This window comes from Leopardus geoffroyi, chromosome C1, assembly GCF_018350155.1.
Source record: "Leopardus geoffroyi isolate Oge1 chromosome C1, O.geoffroyi_Oge1_pat1.0, whole genome shotgun sequence".
NCBI classification, from domain to species: Eukaryota; Metazoa; Chordata; class Mammalia; order Carnivora; family Felidae; genus Leopardus; species Leopardus geoffroyi.
In genome coordinates this window covers 105858751-105880142 of record NC_059328.1, presented here as the reverse complement: position 1 = coordinate 105880142, position 21392 = coordinate 105858751, and the positions used below count along the sequence as shown (strand labels likewise).

The 21392-nt window shown below is 42.5% G+C and overlaps 1 protein-coding gene across 5 annotated transcripts in view; it reads right to left on the bottom strand.

Annotated features, from left to right (window-relative positions):
* Nucleotides 1-7430: 7430 nt before the first annotated feature.
* Nucleotides 7431-21392, bottom strand: part of GABPB2 (GA binding protein transcription factor subunit beta 2) — a 36067-nt gene continuing 22105 nt past the window's right edge. For all 5 annotated transcript variants that reach the window (XM_045479127.1, XM_045479126.1, XM_045479128.1 and 2 more), the window contains 3 exons: nt 18544-18729; nt 12963-13096; nt 7431-12571 (listed from right to left, as the gene is read on the bottom strand). In XM_045479127.1, coding sequence (XP_045335083.1) covers nt 12269-12571; nt 12963-13096; nt 18544-18729 — 623 coding nt within the window. In that variant the 3' untranslated portion in view covers nt 7431-12268. The remainder of the gene's footprint in view (nt 12572-12962; nt 13097-18543; nt 18730-21392) is intronic.

Sequence of the window (21392 nt, the reverse complement as noted above, 5' to 3'; positions counted from 1 at the left end):
GTCGTGCCTGACTTTCCTAGCGGAGGGGGCGGGGCGGGAACCGGTCCGCTCGCTAGGCGCCTCTGCCCCCGAATCTCTGCCTTTATCTTGGCCTCGCACTCTCCCGAGTAATTGGGATGGCTGCGGTCCCACCGGGGTTAATCAGGAAAGGTTTCCTGAAGGAGGCAAAGAAATGGTGTGTGGCGATGAGCCGGGGCCCAGGAGACCCACGGCCGAGCTTAGGTGGGGTGGGGAGTGCACCGGAGCACGTTCCTGGATCGAGGAAGTTTTCCTAGCTTGTTCCATGGGGTGGGGGAGGGTACTTTTTGAGAAATAAAATGAAGCTGCAGCGCAAGTGATTTACGTTTCACAACAGGAAATCTTGTCCTAAAGAATTTAGAGTCTGGGTCGCATGACCGGGAGGCTGCACAGAAGAGCAAAGGAGTCCGCGCTGTCGGAGGCAGGGGCTACCCTCGGCAGTTCCCTAAGGAGCAGTTAGTTTCCCTTCGCAGAGCGGGAGGGAGTATCCAGAGCGTCTGTTCCCTTGCACGCATGCGTCGCCTCCTCTCGCGGAGGAGTCTCCGGCTGGACACCGTGTGCCGACGAGGTTCAGCTAGCGGGTGCCCGTTCGGTCGTTCATCTAGCTGGGGCTGGCTGAAGATACCTGTCTGTTACCCCGCGGGCCAATGGGAGGGGCTGACAGGACCGTCTGTCCCGCCCACTACCTTGAGTCTAAGGGCTCTTAAAGCCTCTCGGGGGCGGTGGCTGCTTTTGCGGATTTACAAGTCCGGGGTTTTGCCGGCGCGTGGCCCGAGTATCCGCCCAGTTGGAGCCCTAGGCCGCCGTCCCACTGGCGCCGCCTGGAGGCCGGCCCAGGCCCTGCCGCTAAGGAAGCCTTGGCAGTCCATTGCCCTGTTTGCCGCGGAAGGGCCTTTGATGGGAAACCGCTGAGAACAATTTGGTGAAGAACGGAGATTGTTTCTTGCTCCTCCCTTGACTACCTGTAATCCTGACAAGTCACAACTTTGCCCCAAACCTCAGTTTCCTCATCTGAAAAATGGGGTTGTTTGAGAGGCTCAAGTAATGATAATGTATGTAAAAATACTTTCAAAGGAGAAAACACGGTACCTTTTGAGATGGTGATTCTTCCAAACTCATGCTTAGGTGTCCTAACTTTGCTATCTTCTAAGCAATCGGTTTCCCTTTATATCCTCACAGTCTTAATAGATTCTACCCTCAATATTTTTTGAAAATTACCCTCTGAACTTTCCTCACACATTGTTCTGCCATATTTGCTCTCTGCAGTCTACCCTCTGCTTGGAGCTTGTTCTCCCAGGTTGGAGAGGTCCTTTAGGTCTTAGTTTAACCCTCTTTGGATGCCTTACATAAACCAAGATGCTTGAAAACCGTTGCTAGTTTCCTAGATGGTGAAGGAGAGCAAGGGAGGAGCGGAGAATCTTTCCAAACACGACTTCACTATCCTCTTCAAACCAAGGTGTTAAAGCCAGGACAAAGAAAAATGTTAGGGCTGCATCCTTTCTCAGCCTTCTGTTCTGAGGGACAAGGCTCAAAATACTTCAGTGCTTGCTCTGAAGGTGGTCACAAGAAAGGGGTAAATGTTCCTCAAGTTTAAATATAGACTCAAAAGAGAGGTGCAAGAGAAGTTAATCCTGTGACTCTGTGCAGGCAGCAGCAATTTACAGGTTAAAGTCCTTGTTTCATTTTAATCATGAAGGGTGTTCATTTATTAACATTTACAAAGTATGACGACTTCTCTAGCCTAAAGAGTGGACTAAACTGGATTCTCAGAACCTTCTCAGGGCTAGCAAAAGCAACTATGTTGCACTGAGAACGAAAGTCTTGGACTCTGCCACTTTAATAGTTTTGTGTGTGACTTTGGCAATTCGATTAACCTCTCTGAGCCTCAATTTCTTTTGTAAAGGATGTATGGCAACAGGGAGGTTATAATAAAGCACCATATAAATACATAGGTTTAAATTAAGTGCTTTGTGGGAAAAGCCCTAAATAGATTACTACCAAGTATGCAATTCGTTAATACTCATGAAATACCTCACCCTGGCAAAGAGTAGTGAATAAAGTAAGGGAATGAATCCAAACAACTTATTGACACTGACAACAGAGGGACAAACATGACCTCTTAATTTAAGGATACTTAAAGATAATGTTGACACACTTTTTTTTTTTTAACTAAGATATTAGTTTGGGATGCCTGGGTGGCTCAGTCTGTTGAGCATCTTTTTTTTTTTTATAAGTTTTTTTAAAGTTTATATTTGAGAGAGACAGTGTGTGAGCAGGGGAGGGGCAAAGACATGGAAACAGAATCCAAAGCAGGCTTCAGGCTCTGAGCTGTCAGCACAGAATCCATCACAGCGCCTGAACTCACAAGCCATGAGATCATGACCTGAGCCGAAGCTGGACGCTTAACCAACTGAGCCACCCAGGTGCCCTGAGCATCTGACTCGGGTCATGATCTCTCTGTTCATGGGTTCGAGCCCTGGATCAGGTTCTACTGGCAGTGTAGAGCCTGCTTGGGATTCTCTCTCTCAAAAATACATACATACATACATACATACATAAACAAACAGACTTTTAAAAATAAAATTAGGGGGGCACCTGGGTGGCCCAGTCAGTTAAGTGTCCCACTTCAGCTCAGGCGATCTCATGGTTCAGTTCATGACTTTGAGCCCCCAGTGGGGCTCTCTGCTGTCAGTGAGGAGCCGCTTGGGATCCTCTGTCTTCCTGTCTCTCTGCCCCTCCCCCACTCATATTCTTTCTCCCTATCTCTCAAAACTAAATAAACACTAAAAAATTAGAATTAAAAAAAACGAAATTAGGATACTAGTTCAAACTTTGTCTTTAGAAAAAAACCAGTATGTGCCAGCAAGAGGATACAGTTGTCCCCCTGAGGGATTTCTACGCTGATTTCTCAGAGGCATCCTGGGAGGTTATGGAGAAACCAGGGCCCCAGTGGGCAGAGTGCATCAGCTTGTGTAAGACTTTGGGGATCTGAAACACAGAAGGTTCTATAGTCACAAAGCTTGAAAAGCTGTTCAACATCTTGGGTACTTTGGGAACTAAGTCACAAGGGCCTGAGCTATTATTGTCTCTCAGATTTGTATCTCCTTGATGGCACTACCCCACACTTGGGAACCATACAGGTATGAGTCACTTTCTGCTACTTAATCCAGCAGACCCTTCAGAACGGTTAACTCATAAGAATTTAAGGTTATATCCATGAGTTAGGTTGAAGTTCATGGATAAAATATGAAGCCTATGAATCCAAGGTTGCCTACCTCTACCACATATATTAAGGTCCCAACAGGAAATAAGACAACATACTCAAAATAACAAAGGACTGATTTTATTTTTATTTATTTATTTATTTTTTCAACGTTTTATTTTATTTTTGGGACAGAGAGAGACAGAGCATGAACGGGGGAGGGGCAGAGAGAGGGAGACACAGAATCGGAAACAGGCTCCAGGCTCTGAGCCATCAGCCCAGAGCCCGACGCAGGGCTCGAACTCACGGACCGCGAGATCGTGACCTGGCTGAAGTCTGACGCTTAACCGACTGCGCCACCCAGGCGCCCCAGGACTGATTTTAAAGTGAGGGCAAGGGATAGGTCAGTAACTGAGGGTAGTAACAGCCTTCGGCCTGAAAGGATAAAGGGAGATAGTGGTTATTCGGAACTGGCAGGAGAGACTGCATTGAGAGGAGCGATAACCTTTAACCAAAGGGTACAGCTAGGCCCAGGGGACCCCAATGAATGGAACCTGGGCAATCCATATACCGATCCAAGTTTTTTCTCTCCCTCTGATTTCCTGCCAGAGCAGGAATCCAAGTGGAATCCAAAGTGCAGGGAGCCCACTGATGAAATGCATGCAGGATAGCCTCCCAGGATAGAGAAAAAGATATAGAGGGAGTAGTAGTCTAGAAGGAAAGATAGAAGCTATCCAGCATCCTAGAGCTGAAGACCCCACCCAGTCTTCACAAGCGAGGTTACCTTTGACTCTCCTTGTTCAAGTATTGCTGGCCAGCAACTTTGTGGAGATGCCTCCTGAATTGGTTCTGGAGCAAACCTGACTTTGAGTTTGCAAAAAAAGGCTGAAGTTATGTCACCCCTGTTTCTTAACTATATGCCCAAAGTTAAGTGAGCAAGATCATATTCTGATTCAAGGACGAATTACACAGGAAAGAACACCGATAACAATGTAGGAACTGTAGTTTTATTATTTTTTTTTAATCAGAGAGCAGGAGTGTGGGAAGGGGCAGAGGGAGAGAGAGAAAGAATCTCAAGTACGCTCCACGCTCAGCGCAGAGCTTGACGCAGGGCTTGATCCCACAACCATGGGATCATGACCTGAGCCAAAATTAAGAGTCAGACGCCCAAACCGATGGAGCCACCCAGGTGCCCCAGAACTGTAGTTTTAGAAAGTATATATATTTTTATTTTATTTTATTTATTTATTTTTTTTAATTTTTTTTCAACGTTTATTTATTTTTGGGACAGAGAGAGACAGAGCATGAATGGGGGAGGTGCAGAGAGAGAGGGAGACACAGAATCAGAAACAGGCTCCAGGCTCCGAGCCATCAGCCCAGAGCCCGACGCGGGGCTCGAACTCACGGACCGCGAGATCGTGACCTGGCTGAAGTCGGACGCTTAGCCGACTGCGCCACCCAGGCGCCCCGTAAGTATATATATTTTTAAAGTTGAGGGACTCTGAGGGACTCTGGACAGTCACAACTTTTTTTTTTTTTTTTAATCTATATTCTGAAGATAATACATATCTTGCAAGATAGGTGTGTTTGTGTGTATGTGAAACGTCTAGCTCAATGGCAGACATGTAGCAAATTGTTAATGCATAGAGGGGCACCTGGTTGGCTCAGTAAGTAGAGCATGCGACTTAAAAAAAAATTTTTTTAACGTTTGTTTATTTTTGACAGGAAGACAGCATGAGTGGGGGAGGGGCAGAGAGAGAGGGAGACAAAGGATCCAAAGTAGGCTCCAGGCTCAGAGCTGTCAGCACAGAGCCTGATGTGGGGCTCGAACTCATAGAGTGTGAGATCATGACTTGAGCTGAAGTCAGACGTTTAACCGACTGAGCCACCCAGGCGCCTCAAGCATGTGACTCTTGACATTGGGTTGTGAGTTCAAGTCCCAAGTTGGGTGAAGAGTTAACCAAAAAAAAAAAAACAAAAAAAACAAAAACACCACCAAGAAAACCCTTAATGCATAGAAGCTGTTATTATTTATAATATTGGCCTCCCTCTCAAACAGCACATTTCTTATAGTAAGAACTTTCTTGGGGCGCCTGGGTGGCTCAGTCGGTTGAGCGGCTGCCTTCAGCTCAGGTCACGATCTCGCGGTCTGTGAGTTCGAGCCCCGCGTCAGGCTCTGGGCTGATGGCTCAGAGCCTGGAGCCTGCTTCTGATTCTGTGTCTCCCTCTCTCTCTGCACCTCCCCTGCTTGCTCTCTGTCTCTGTCTCTCTCTCCAAAATAATAAACATTAAAAAAAAAAAAAATTTATAGTAAGAACTTTCTTAAACTTTAGGAGTTGGTTATGGGAGCAGAGTGCAGCCCCACGCTTTGCTCAGGGGTTCCTTATAGTTTTTTTGTTTTGTTTTATTTTTTTTAACATTTTTAACACATGTAAATTGTCTGCTGGACATGACTATTAATTTCCCAGTTATCTAGTTTCCTTTTTTTTTAAGTTGTCCCCTATAGTTATAACAAACTTAACTCTATTTATCTATCAGACATCTTGCACAAACCGTACATAGCTGTGGTTTTCACTAAGTTGCTCCCACTGCGACTTTCTCTCGTATTTTCTACCTACTGATCTTCTTGGAGTAGAGGGCTCATTTTCACCGAGGAAATCTTAGGAAAGTTGCCGTAATTCATGGTTTTTTTCCCATCCTTTAAGAATATTACCCTTCAGAGAACTCCAGGTTCCCATCTCTCCAATTCCCTTCCAACCTTCCCATGCTCCTGATTTCTCACACTAGGATTTGAATTCAGCAAGACTTTCAGTTCTTTGTTTCTTAAGCCTTAAGTTCCTGCTCTTTTTCTCTCAGCAGAACAAAGGCTGTATACACATTTATGAGGTACGCTACCAGATGTACCTTATAATTAATATGTACACAGGGTTTTTGACCATACACACACACACACACACACACACACACACACACCAAAAAGCAATTACCTACACGCAACCTAGTACATGGTAGTGCTCAATTTCCTGAATACTGACTTGGAGCCTTGCCTTGGAGGTTCTACTTGTTGAACACAGATGCTTGTATGTCCTTGGCTTTAGTATTATCCACCTTTATTTAAGAAAGGCATCCTTGGGGCTCTGGGGTGGCTCAGTCCATTAAGTGACGGACTCTTGATTTCTGCTCAGTTCATGATCTCACGGTTGTGAGATTGAGCCCTAGGTTGGGCTGTGAGCTGAGTGTAGAGGCTGCTTAAGATTCTCTCTCTCACAACAAACAGGGTTGATGGGGGGTGTGAGGGAGGGGAGGGTGGGTGATGGGTATTGAGGAGGGCACCGTTTGGGATGAGCACTGGGTGTTGTACGGAAACCAATTTGACAATAAATTTCATATTAAAAAAATAAATAAATAAAAATAAAGAAGAGTAAACTTAAAAAAAAAAAGATTCTCTCTCTTACGCTCTCCCTCTCTCTCTCTGATCCTCTCCCTGGCTCTCTCAAATTAAAAAAAAAAAATTTTTTTTTGAAGAAAAACAAAAGGCATCCTTTCTGCCAATGGAGCAGCTTTGAGAACACGGTACCCTGGATGGGGACCCCCTCTAGCCAGCCAGATGGGTCTCTTCAGCCCTGGATACTAGTGGGGGTTGAGCCACAACCAGGATGCTACTTGTATTTACTTAATAAATGTATGCTGTATTGGACTGAGATAGCAAAACAGCACCTTATTAACTAAGAATGGCTGAGAAGGCAGCAGAGCAAATCTATTTCCAAGCCTTCTTGAACCTCATGTTCTCCCTCCACCTCATATCTTCGGGTTGACTTTACTCCCACACAAGGCACAGAGTCATCTCCTTCAGCTCCTGTGCTCTCGTCCTGGTTGTTTGCTTCTAGGGAAGGGAGTGGGGGGATGACAGAAGGGAGAAAGACGTAAGTCTAACAAGCCAGTCAAAAGCTCTCTCCATTCTCATTTACCTCCAGTTGCTCTGCCTGTTAAGAATACCAGCTGAGGAGTAGCTAGATAAGGAAAATGCAGAGGCTGTGAATGGCTTACAAGAGACCCCAACAGGGGAAAGAAGACCCTCCCACACCCTCCCCCTGCTCTGCCTTCATTAGCTCAGCTGGACAGAGAACACTTCCTATTGGAATTTATCTGTGATCAGGAACGAGATGCAATTTTTGCCCAGGAGATGGAAAAAACTTCAATGACACCCTGAAATGGTAAGACTTTGACATTTTATTAAGAAACATCTTTACTTTAAATGATAGTACAAAAATTGTATATATAATATAGATCTGTATAGGTACATATACACACAAAGGCTCACCCACACACACATACACACAATCCTCCTCATCAAAATCAAACCCTATTAAAATCCTAAATAAAGAGAAGTATATTTAAGCTTTCCTAAAACATACTGTACATAAAGCTGTCAGAAAACCTGAAAAACCGAGGACATTTTCAGAAGAATCTAGGCACCCCACCCACCCTCTTTCTCTTCTCCACTAACATAAATGACCTTGGCAGAAGGACAGTACACAGGACAAAGCCAGAGAAGGGAGCTGCTATCCGTCCTTTACTGCTGATAGACCAAGATGCCTGAAAGCAACTGGGAAGGAAAGCACAAGGTATAGGCTGTGACCTACATTAACTGTCAAAAACAAACCATTTCAGAATGAACAGAAAATATGTAATAGGGAAGGAGGGGAGTGGAAAGAGGAAGGACAAGGCCCAGAGATTAGAAACGACCTATTAATTATTACTGCCTGGGAAAGACTCAATGAGATAAGACCAATGGGGTCACAGAAGCAGAAGAAGTTAGAGGGGAAGGGGGAGGAGAGAGAGATAGGAAATCACAACTTCCTGCCACTAACAAGCCAAACTGCTACTGTAGAGTCTAGGAATGTCACCCCACCCACTAATCCTAAAGAAACTCCAAGAAGAAAAAAAAAAGTACCAGAGGCTCAAAACTACTTAATTCAAACTCACATCCTTCTTGCTCCTGGTCTCTTGTTAAACATATTGGCATGGGAAAGAGAGTACTAAGTCAGAAAATAGCCATCACATAAAATGGAGATCGATAAGAGCCCAGAATAGCATATAGGTGGTCTTGACATATATTCCATTCTGAAGCTCCTTTTCTGGCCATACAGAGATGTCTGCACAAGCAGTAGAGAACAGGAGACCATTCCCCAGTAAATCTGGATAAAAACTGATTCCTATTCAACTTCTGGGAAGAGGTCAGTATCTGCCTGAAGTCCTCTAGCTCTGGAAGTCTATAATGATGTTTGTGAGGAGACAGCCATACACGTTTTCTCAAAATGATGCTTTCTCAAAAGGATGAGATTTCTAAACTGGGAAAGCAGGTATCCTGCGCCATGGCCCTTATCCAGGGTTCTTCCTTGTACAGAGGTGTCAGGGGTTTTACAGGTGCCAGTCAGCACGCCTACCTGCTGCCATAGGAGTGGATACAGGGGATACAGGAGTGGATACAGGCTTGCTCTGCGGAAGGGCGGCTCCCTCTTTACCCTGGACACCACTCTGAGCTGTTTGGCTTACATGGTGTCATCACACCACACGCTAAATAAATCTCTGTAAAGCCAGAGATTGATTTTCCCTGGGGCATGACTCCTCAGGTTTCTCATTATGCCTGTTACAGAGTCTCAGAGAAGGGCCAAAAGAAGGCTTTTTCTTCTTCAGCCCCTTTAGTGAAGCCACAGAAACCCTCTCTAATGTGTTTAATGAAATGAAAATATTTCCAGGTTATACCAGGTACTTTAGAGTTGAACCTCAAATAAACAAAGAGAAAAGTGGGAAAATCTGTATGTATTTATAAATGTACACAGTGATACGCACCCAACAAAGGAGTATTAAAAATGCCCTGGTCACAGAACCCTCTGGTAAATTCATTTCTCTTACATCAATATAAAGAACTCATTTTGTATGCCATAGATTTCTAACACTACTGAGCAGACACAAAAATGTTAATAATTCAATGGTAAGGCTGAAGACAGGGGGGAAAGGCAAAGCCAAAAATAACTACACAGAGCTCTGACAGAGAAAAAGAACATCTTTTAAGGCTCTGGGTTCAAAACACAGAAATCCTAAAGTCAAGTTCTCCCATACTTCCATTAAGAGACCTCAACTCTGGCATTACAATTAAGAGATCCCACAGAGGTAGTGATAGGAAGGGAACGTTCATTTATATATTTATAAGTAATTTCCCTGAAGCCAGGAACAAGAACAGAAATATTAACATTTCTTTCTTTCTCTCTTGGGGGAAGGCTTATGACCAAAATCAAATGTAGAGCCTAAAATTCATATATTAATACTGATATTGTTAAAGCAGCTTTATTTTAAGGTAGGGAATCATCCTAAGTTCCAGGTTTCTCGGCTTAAGCACCAACTCTGAACCACCTGTCTGTTATTTGATTCTCTGTAATCCAATCTTGCCAATAAACCAGGTGAATCCACCAACCCAGAAGAATCTAGCAACATTTTCCCAATATCCATTGCTGATCCAGAAGGATATGCTAGATCATAAAATGGTACTGCCATTAATGCATTTAATATTTAACTTCTAACTACTTCAAGCGATCCTGACCTACCATTCTCTTCAAGGCAATACAAAGTGGAGACGAAATCCTATTTCTTTTCCTAGGGATGCTAAACGGTGTATTTCAAGTAAATAACAACAAATACCTTTTTGCTACCCACCCCTTTCCAGACATTTCTCTTTTCTCTTTCCCTATCCCAACTCCCTATCTCAGAGACCGCATCATCAAAAATGACTTGCACTGTAGTAAAGATTTTTCTAGGTGAGAATGACAGCCTCCTGCAGAAAGAGAATAGTAAGAATTTCTAAACAGTTCCCCAAAGCAGTAAGGAGCTATGCTCAGCAGGGAGTGTTGGATGGCAACTCCCGTCCCCAATCAGAAGCTACCCCAAAGAGTGAGGGGGCTGGGCCTGGATATCGTCTGCAGAGTTAACCTCCACCCCCTTAACAGGAAAGGAAAAAAAAAAAAAAAAAAAAAGAATTAAAGTCAATATATACACAAAGAACATTAGGAAATCATACCTAAAATGACCCTCTATCTCTATCTCTGTTGTTAAGCTAAGGCTCTGAAAAGGCACACAATAGCAGCTTATTGTTAGCACCTGGTTCACAAAGGGACTCAGAAAAAATAAAAACATCACACACACACACACAAAAAAGGATGATTTGGCAGCAGAAGGCACAATTGTCCCCTCACCCTTACCTACGCTCCTCCACTGCGTTTCATCAGCCACCCTCCCCCACCCCCCCAAACCCAGAGTAATCTCTCAAGTCCCCGGAGAAAACCTAGTTTTATGGTGGCCAGTAGCCAAGACTCATTTCAAAACTGGTATTTTTGCCTATAAGCCTCTACTAGCCAATTCTGTTTGCTAAATCTGGTTTGGGAGTTATGTTTTCAGTCTATTTTGAGCCCCAAGTGATTCTGCACCTCTGGAAAACTGCAGCAAATTACTTCACTAATCAAGGTAAATAGAGCCATGTTAACTGTCAAGTTTTATTCCAGATTAAAAATGTATGTTTTCCCCATGATCGCTAATTAAGAAAACCGTATTCTAAACAGTCATTCAAATGTTTACTTGGCACATCTCCCCCTGGTTTCTTCTTCTAATTTACAATAAAGCAAGCAAGCAGGTCAAGAATGATGAGGGCCCAATTTCAAAAGCAGTAACTATTGTAATGTAACCTCTCCACAACCTCTCTCTCTCCAGCCATCCCCCCTTTCTTTTGAAAAAACTCCAAACTGGCACACGAAGAAAACCCAGCAATGAAACACTTTCCAGTAGTGTCTAGGCAGAGGGAGCAGGCATAGCGGTAGAGAAGGGAGTCAGGCAGACAAAGTTATCAGGCTAAAAGTTCTGGCTCCTTACTTTATGACACTGCTGATTTTTACTCCCTTTGCCATCACACACCGAGCACCTATAAGGCACGAAAGCTGTGCGCAGGGCCCGACCTTAAGGAAACAGAACAAGTTACTCATCCGAAGTGAAACATAAAATTCCAACAACACCCTCAGCACTCACCTGTCCCCTGACTTCTTTTGCAATTAAGAGGAAACCACGTAAACTCCACAGAAAGGCACGCTTAGAAAACGCCACACAATTTTATAAAATTAAAAAGTTGATATTAAACCTTGGTATTATATAAATAAGTGTTTGGAAGCAAGTTGTTCTAGCAACAGACTACCCTTCTAATGGTGATTTTATAAAATCCAGCCAGAGCAAAGTTTGGATCTCGAGACCAGATTGTTTCATAACCCCACAAGCTCTTTCTGGCCACCTTCCAGCGTTGTGGAAGCACAGCCTGGAGGATTTTGGATTGACATACACTTCTCCCACGTAAACAAGTTCTCTTTCCTTTCCAGTTTTTAAATATTCCACTTCAGTTTCTTAAACTGGCATCTGAATTATGGACACATAATGGATGCAGAGTTAGTGAGGCAATTACCAATTTCTTTTCAGTGAAGTGAGCTCAGGACAGAAGGGAATGCCTGCTCCTTTGGAAGTGGAATAGATCTCTTTCTCTTCCCAAAAGCTTGCTTCTACCCCGCCTCCCAGTTAGTTTCCTTCTCTACCAGGTACACATCGATCTAAGGCATGTTATAAGGTCACCTGATGGTACGATTATTAAAGGCCCTGTGTGTGTTCATACTAGGAATGTTATCTTAAAATCTTCTGAGAGAAAGTCAGTTGTTTAAAAAACAATCAACCCACAATATCCAGCACTCTTTTACCTCTAAGCTTAAAGCAGTGATGATGGGAGCTGGAAATTTGGTCCTTATTCTTTAGGTCCCCCAGAAGAAGTATTCCCCTGATTTGGCTTTGCATTTTCCAGTTGCATAGCAAGCCTTCCTGAGTCCAAGCACTGTGCCCTGCTATAGTTTTCTTCTTTAGGACATCCTTTCTTCTTTAGGACATGATTACACAATGTGAGTCCTCTGTATTTTCTTTTAAAAAGAGGAAAAAGACGGACACAGTCCAAGTTGTGGCCCTCGCATGTTAAGATGAAACAGTTTCTATGGAAACTCCCGCATGCGGCCCTGTCGTCCCTGAGGCCCCCGAGGTCACTCCCGCATCTCTCTCTTTCAACTCTCCCTCCGTAACCACCACGGCATCTACCTCCGCCACCTCTTCGACCATGGTGAAATCAACTCCGTTGGGCTGCTGTCGGGCCATGGCCTCTAGCTTGAGGCGGTACTGTTCTGCCTCCTGCTCTTTCTTTAGGAGCTGGTGTCGGTACTCCTGAGCTCTTCGATTGGCCTCCTGGAGCTGCTGCTGTAGGAGCTCTCTTTCGGTGCCCTCCTGTAAAAGGAAACCGCATCACCGCCAGGTAAGAATTCCTGATCCCTGGTCATCCAGAGAGTAGACAAAAAATATAAACAAGGGGGGCACCGGGGTGGCTCAGTCAGTTAAGCGTCCGACTTTGGCTCAGGTCATGATCTCACAGTTTGTGAGTTCCAGCTCCATGTCGGGCTCTGTCCTGACAGCTCAGAGCCTGAAGTCTTACTTGGATTCTGTGTCTCCCTCTCTCTCTGCCCCTCCCCCAGTCATGCTCTGTCTCTCTCAATAATAAATAAACATTAAAAAAATTTTTTTTTAAATATATATATATAAAGAAGGGTCCAGGCCTTCTTCCAAGTTTGCCTTTTGAGTATTTCCTGTCTCTTCTCTCTACCACTCCTAAACACGTTACCTTGCTTTCCTCCCCACTGTTTGTCATCTCTTCTATCCTTGGTTTCTTAGTCAGGGGCAACTTCTCTGCTTCTTCTTCCTCTTCTTCTTCAATTACAGTCTCTTCTGCAACCTGACCAGCAGGTACAGTTAGAACTACAAGCCAAAGGACACCAATTGGAGATAATGAATACATAGTAAAACAAAGAGGTTTTGCCTACTTTCAAGTTTGTTTTTTTTAATTTTTTAAATTTCTTTTGAGAGAGAGAGAGAGAGAGAGCGCAAGCAGGGGAAGGGCAGAGAGAGAGGGAGAAAGAATCCCAAGCAGGCTCCACACTGACAGGCGCCTCACTGACTCCTACTGCTTGCTTTAAATTAGAAAATAAACTGCAAGATGTTACCTGAAATCTTATTGTTCATATCTCTTCGGATTTTAGAATCAACAGGTAAAGCACAGCCTTACCGAGAGAAACAGAAAGGATTAGAGAGGCAAATCTGGAAGCCATGCAGTCAACAACTAGGTCTGAGGCTCTTATATAAAGATGTCTCACTCTAGGTTAGAAGCTATGGCTGAGAAGCTTACAATTCTTTGCTTTTATTTTGTTTTTTTAAATGTTTATTTATTTTTGAGAGAGTGGGTGGGAGGGGCAGAGAGAGAGGGAGACACAGAATCTGAAGCAGGCTTCCGGCTCTGAGCTCTCAGCATAGAGCCCGATGCGGGGCTTGAACTCACAAATGGTGAGATCATGACCTGAGCCAAGGTCAGATACTTAACCGACTGAGCCCCCAGGCACCCCGCCTTACAATTCTTTAGGAGCGATTTGTCTAAAGAAGGCCTGATGTCTTTACATAAGATTTTTGAGAAACTTCACATGAAAGCAGCTGGCCATTCACTGTATCTAATTTGCTTAGATATTTATAGATAAGTGAGTGAAGGGTCAAAACACACATCCTGCATTACACATCTATCAGTATGGCTAGAATTTTAATAATACCAGATACTGACGAGGATGTAGAAAAACTGGATTATTCATAAATTGCTGGTGGAAATGTAACACTGTACAGTCACTCTAAGAAACAGTTTGGCAGTTTCTTACAAAACTAAACATGCACTTACCATGCAACCCAGCAACTGCACTTTTGGGCATTTATCCCAGAGAACTGAAAATTTATGTTCCCATAAATCCTGTACAGTATTGGTCATAACAGCTTTATTCATAGATAGTCCAAAACTAGCAACACACTTAAATGTCCTTCAATGAGTGGTTAACTCCATACCATGGATACTACTTAGCAATAAAAAGGAATGAACTACTGATACAAACAGCAACTTGGATAGCTCTTAAGGGAATTATGCTGAGAGAAAAAAACCCAATCTCAAAACATTATATATTACATGATTCCATTTATATAATATACTTTTTAAAATTAATTAATTAATTTAGAGAGAGACAGAGAGAGCAAGTGGGAGAGGGGCAGAGACAGGGAGAGAGAGAGAATGCCAAGCACTCAAGACTCCGCACTCTCAGTGTAATGTGGGGCTTGGACTCATGAACTGCGAGACCAAGAGTTGGACGCTTAACTGACTGAGCCACCCAGGCGCCCCTATAATGTTCTTGGAATGACAAAAGCATAGAGGTAGAAAACAAATGAGTTAGTGGTTGCCAGGGGTTAGGAATGGGGTGGGAAGGGAGAGGGCCGTGGACATAAAAGTAGCACAAGGGATCCTTGTGATTGAACTGTTCTCTGTCCTGACTGTGGTGGTCCTAGAACAAATCTACACATGTATTATCCTGCATAGAGCTAAGTATATACACAAATTAATGCATATAAAATTGGAAAAATCTCAATAAGGTTGGTAAACTGTATCAATGTCAATTTTCTATGTTAAAGCACTACTGCAAAATGTTACCAATGGGGGAAACTGGGTGATAGGTACACTCGATTTCTCTGTTTATTTCTTACACTTGTACAGAAATCTACAACGATCACAAAATACAAAAGCTTAAAATTCTATTTAGGTTTTAGGGTACCTTATGATTTTTGTTTAAAACAGAAGATTTATCTAGTTATTTGGTTTGGTTGATTTAAAAATTAGCTTGTGAGGTGCTTGCATGGCTCAGTTGTGAAGCATCTGACTTCAGCTCAGCTTATGATTTCACAGTTTCGGAGTTCAAGTCCCACACTGGGTGAGCTCGAGCCACACTTCGGGTAAAACACGAGCCCTGTTTTGGGTGAGCCCTGCTTCTCTCTCTCTCTCTCTCTCTCTCTCTCATCCTCTCTCCCTCTCTGCCTCTCGTGAGATTCTCTCTCTCTCTGCCCGCACTCTCTCACTTGTGCTCCCCCATCTCTCTCAAAGAAGTAAAATAAAATAAAATAAAAATTAGCTTGTATTCTGTGGGTACTCATCAATTGATGGCAATAGAAAACAGCTTAGATATCAGCTAAGTGGAAAAGGAACTTTAATCTGGGTTTTAAAACTTTCTGCAGATAATTCACAAAATCTCAGCTGTCCTTCTGTCCTTCTGTGTGCCTGGTTAATACATTTGTAAAAAGCAGTGTAGTTCATCCAGGCAAAACCTCAATTTTTTTCTCTTTGAAACAACTCCATTCTCATTTATTTAACTCCATTATAAGCAGAGTCTCTCACCTACCCAATGAAGCCCCCAAAGCATTAAGTGATAATTATGTTCACAAAAGCATCAATAATGTATTTCCAAATAAAACCATTAAGAATTTATGATACCAAAACTTGGATTATAAAGGTTTAATTCCTACTCTTTCTTCCTATACTGCAAAGATCCACCAATTTAAAGTTTGAAAATTATAAAATCCCCATCATTGTTAGGCCAAGTGAAAATTTTGGTGACTCAGATTCAATAAACCAACCCTCCTCTTTTCAAACTCCAATTAAAAAAAAAATTTTTTTTTAAATGTTTATTTATTTTTGAGAGAGAGATAGAGTGTGAGCGGGGGAAGGGCAGAGAGAGAGGGAGACATAGAATCTGAAGCCGGCTCCAGGCTCTGAGCTATTAGCACAGAGCCTGATATGGGGCTCGAACTCACAAACCGTGAAATCATGACCTGAGCTGAAGTAGGATGCTTAAGCAACTGAGCCACCCATGAACCCCCATTTTTCTTTTTTTTAAAGTAGGCTTCACTCCCAGCAGAGCCCACTGTGGGGCTTGAACTCATGACCCTGCGATCAAGAGTCTGACGCTCAACTGACTGAGCCCCTAAACTCCAATATTTTTAAAGAATGAAGTTGTGTGATTAGTTTCTTTCTTTTCAAAAAATAATTTACAGATGTATTTCTTGAATAAGTAATACATTCACATGGTTCAAAAACTAAAACTATAAGAGTATATATAGTGAAAAGCCTCCCATCCATCCCCACGTACTGTCTCAGCAGGCAACCAACGTTTTCAATGTTATTCTTGAATGTTCTTCCAGAGATGGTGTAAGTCTACGAATATTTTAGCAAAAATACATATATCTCCCTCTTTTTAAAAAATACAAATGCAGCATATTCTATACTGTCCTGCATCTTGCTCTTGTAACTTCACAATATAGTTTAGAGATAAGATCATGCTAATATATAAGGCATTTCCTCATTGTTTTTAAAAATTTTTTTTTTTTCAACGTTTATTTATTTTTGGGACAGAGAGAGACAGAGCATGAACGGGGGAGGGGCAGAGAGAGAGGGAGACACAGAATCGGAAACAGGCTCCAGGCTCTGAGTCATCAGCCCAGAGCCCGACGCGGGGCTCGAACTCACGGACCGCGAGATCGTGACCTGGCTGAAGTCGGACGCTTAACCGACTGCGCCACCCAGGCGCCCCTCCTCATTGTTTTTAAATAGCTGCATAGTATTTCAAAGTGTGGGTGTAACAATTTCTTTATCCAGTTCCCTATTGATGTATACTTAGGTTGTTTTAATTTTTCATTTTCATTAAAATTTTTTTTTATTTAGGGGCATCTGGATAGCTCAGTTGGTTAAGCCTCCAACTCTTGATTTTGGCTCAGGTCATCATATCGTGGGTTGTGATCAAGCCCCAAGTTGGGCTCTGTGCTGACAAAGTGGAGCCTGCTTGGGATTCTCTCTCTCCCTCTCTCTGCCCCTTCCCCACTTGTGCTCTCTCTCAAAATAAATAAATGAACATTAAAAATAAATAAATAAATAAATAAATAAATAAATAAATAGATAAATAAATTTATTTATTTTTATTTAGGGGCACCTGGGTGGGTCAGTTGGTTAAGCATCCAACTTTTTTTTATGTAAATAATTATTTATTTTGAGAGAGAGAGAGCACATGGGGGAAGGGCAGAGAGAGGGGGAGAGAGAATCCCAAGTAGGCTCCACACTGTGCGCAGAGCCTGACTTGGGTTCGATCCGATGAACTGTGAGATCATGACCCAAGCCGAAACCAGGAGTGGACGTGACTGAGCTACCCATTTGCCCCAAGCATCTGACTCTTGATCTCAGCTCAGGTCTTGATCTCAGGATTGTGAGCTCAAGCCCTGTGTTGGGCTCTGTGCTAGGTGTGAAGCCTAATTTAAAAAGAAAAAAAAAAAGAAAAAATGTTTTATTTGAGTATAGTTGACACATAATGTTACATCAGTTTCAGGTGTACAACACAGTGATTCAACTTTTCTATGCATTACGTTATGCTCATCACAAATATAGCTACCATCAAATTAGGTTCTTTTTAATCTTTGATGATTACAAATAATGCTGTAATTAATAACTTAGTATATATTTCACTTCTGTGTGTGAATATAAATTCTTAGAAAACAACTTTTTAGCCAAAAGGTATGTGTATCTAGTACTGACAGATATTGCAAACTGTTCTTTAAAGAATACATTAATTTACACTCTAACCAGTGATTTTTTTTTTTTTTAAGATCAAGTATTCTCTACACCCAACATGGGGCTCAAAGTTACAACTCCGAGATCAAGAGTCCCATGCTCCACCAACTGAGTCAGCCAGTGATTTATAAGAGTGTCTATTTTGGGGCGCCTGGGTGGCTCAGTCGGTTAGGCGTCTTGACTTTGGCTCAGGTCATGATCTCACGGTTTGTGAGTTTGAGCCCCACATTGGGCTCTGTGCTGTCATTGCAGAGCCCACTTCAATCCTCTGTCTCTCTTGCTCTATGCCCCTCCCCTGCTCACGCCCCCACTCCGAAAAATAAACATTAAAAAAAAAATTAAAAAGTGCCTAGTTCCCCACACTTTTGACAATACAGTATAATAATGGTATCTCAGTACAATGTTAAATTGCATTTCTCTTGCTATATATGAAATAGGTTGAACACATTTCCATATTTTAAGACCTATTAGTATTTTCTATGAACTATTGGTTCATATTATTTCCTCTTTTCTATCAGATTATTGGCTTTTACTCACAAGTTTTATATATATTAGGGAAATCAGGCTTTCCCAGCCTGATTTCTGTTTCTTTTTCTATCTTGGAGCATCTTTGCCCCATCTGGCATCTGGCATTCTCCTAGTCCCACTACTTGCTTTAATGCCTCATTTTCAGAAGAATGTGGAGTGTGTAAAATATCTTATAATACACATTTGCCTAAATGGGATAACTCACCTTGCTGTCCATCTTGCACAGTTACAATAAATGGCTGGCCAATGCTTCCGGCAGGGACTGCAGTTTGGATATTACCCAGAGGGACTCCATCAGTCACTATGGTGATGACCCTTTGGCCTCCACTCCCCACCACTTGCTGGATTGATGAGTCAACGGAATCTCCCTCTATGATTTCCTCTGAATTAGCTAGAGATGACAAAAGTGAATTTGAAATTTCAGCTTTTTAAAAGACAGGAGTTTAACAATTTCAGCCTCCTTGAAATTGATAATAAATATCAGGGATAGGAAAACTTAAAAAAAGAAGTTAGATTCAACAGTTTCTAAAGCAAGCTTTTGTGAACAATGCTAAGTCAGAGGAGAAAAGAAAATAGTGAATGCTTTAGAACAGTATTTTCTAAAATGTCTTCATTGAGATGTTAATAGCTTTCACTAAGGATGGGCCCTATGCAGAAATGTATTTTCAAAACGCCAGTTTAAATATGTTTAAATTTTTTGTTTGTTTTGTAAGAAGTATCAGAAACCCCGACAGGCTAATGAGCACTGTGATTCTCCAATAGGGGTAAGATATGCTGAGTTTCCCCAGCGTATCTGATCATGGAATTCTTTTCTCAGAAAGCATCTTGAAAGTCTAAATAAATCTATGGAACTTAGAAAAATAATTATAAATTAGAGTATATCTATTTCTGTAATAAAATGGAGGTATTTAATAGTGAATTAACAATAATAAGTAGTCAAAGCACTGAAGAGGTCTGATAGACACAAATGGTAGGTGGCTTCTCCCATCTGACAGATAAACAATAATATTAATAGCAACTAACACCAACTACTTACAGCGTAGCCCAGGTACCTTTCTAAGAGCTTTATATATATTATGTTAAATCAAGATATTCATGGGGCACCTGGGTGGCTCAGTCAGTTAAGCATCCGACTTCGGCTCACGTCATGATCTCATGGTTTGGTTCGTGGGTTCAAGCCCCACATCAGGCTTTGTGCAGACAGTGCAGAGCCTGCTTCGGATCCTCTCTCTACCACTCCCCCACTCACACTCACATGCTCTCTCTTAAAAATAAACAAAAGGATGCCTGGGTGGCTCAGTCTGTTGAGCGTCAGATTTTGGCTCAGGTCATGATCTCACAGTTTGTGGGTCCAAGCCCCACATCGGGCTCTGTGCTGACAGCTTGCTCAGAGCCTGGAGCCAACTTCAGATTCTGTGTCTCCTTTTCTCTCCCCCCCTCCCCTGCTCACACTCTGTCTCTCAAAAGTAAATAAATGTAAAAAAAAAATAATAATAATAATAATTTAAAAATATTAAAAATTTTTTAATGTGTATTTATTTCTGAGAGAGAGAGAGACAAAGCGTGAATGGGGGAAGAGCAGAGAGAGAAGGAGACACAGAATCTGAAGCAGGCTCCAGGCTCTGAGCAATCAGTACAGAGCCCGATGTGGTGCCTGAACCCATGAACTGTGATATCATGACCTAAGCTGAAGTTGGTTGCTTAACCAACTGAGCCACCCAGGCGCCCCAAAATAAATAAATGTTTAAAAAAATGGCTAAGATGGTAAAATTTAGGGGCACCTAGGTGACTCAGTCAGTTGAACATCTGACTTTGGCTCAGGTTCTGATCTCATGGTTCAAGAGTTCAAGCCCCGTGTGGGGCTCTGTACTGATGGCTCTATGCTGACGGTTCGGAGCCTGCTTTGGATTGTCTGTCTCCCTCTCTCTCTGCCCCACGTGCTCTCTCTCAAAAATAAATAAATAAACACTTAAACAAAATTAAAATTCAGTTTGGTAATTAAAAAGTGGGGGTGGGGGGGTGTTGCGCCTGGCTGGCTCAGTCAGAAAAGCATGACTCTTGATCTTGGGGTCGTGAGTTTGAGCCCCACATTGGGTGTAGAGGTTACTTAAATAAATAAAACTTAAAAAAAAAAAAAAGATTTTCAGTTTGGTTAGTCAATATTCCCAGTAACTATTAGGGAAAAGAGTTCTTACCACTATGGAATTTCTCTATCTAAAGAGTCTAAGGTAAACTTTGCACTAAATGGGGTATGGACTATCCACACGAAACACATTCAGGTGGTTAAATGGAAATAGAGCATTCACATCTCTTAAAAACAAAACACAGTTAAATGTTATAGCTGAAAGAACCTCAACAGATAATCTGATCCAACCATCCAACCTCAGCCAGAGGTGAGGAGACTGAGACCTGGAGAAGTTAAGTAATTTATTCAGTCAAAAAGCAAATCAAGGGCGCCTGGGTGGCTCAGTCGGTTAAGTGTCCCACTTTGGCTCAGGTCATGATCTCATGGTTCGTGGGTTCAAGCCCTGGGTTGGGCTCTGTGCCAACAGCTCAGAGCCTGGAGCCTGCATCCAATTCTGTGTCTCCCTCTCTCCCTCTGCCCCTCCCCCCGCTCATGCTCTGTCTCTCAAAAATAAACATCAAAAAAAAATTTTTTTTAAAGCAAATAAAAATAACAAACACAAGTTAAATATATTGTTTTTCCCTTTGCCATGGCACTCACTCATACATGTGTGAATGGAGATCTTTATGATTGCTGCCAGTCGGAAAAATAGGATTGGAGGAATGTTCTCACACCCAAATGTCAATGGCAGAAAGAAATCAGAACAATCTGCCTTCATTTATAATGGAGCAGACTCTGCCAGAGGGCTCCAGAAAGATTCCTACATGACTATTTAGCCCTACCTATGACTATTTGCCCCTACCTATATGGAGCTCTAAGCCTTTTCCCCATAGACTACTGGCTCCCACTAAGTGACTTGAAACCTCTTTATTTTAAATATCAGAAGGGCACTATACAGCATATGTCGCCCCAACTCTATTAGAAATGCC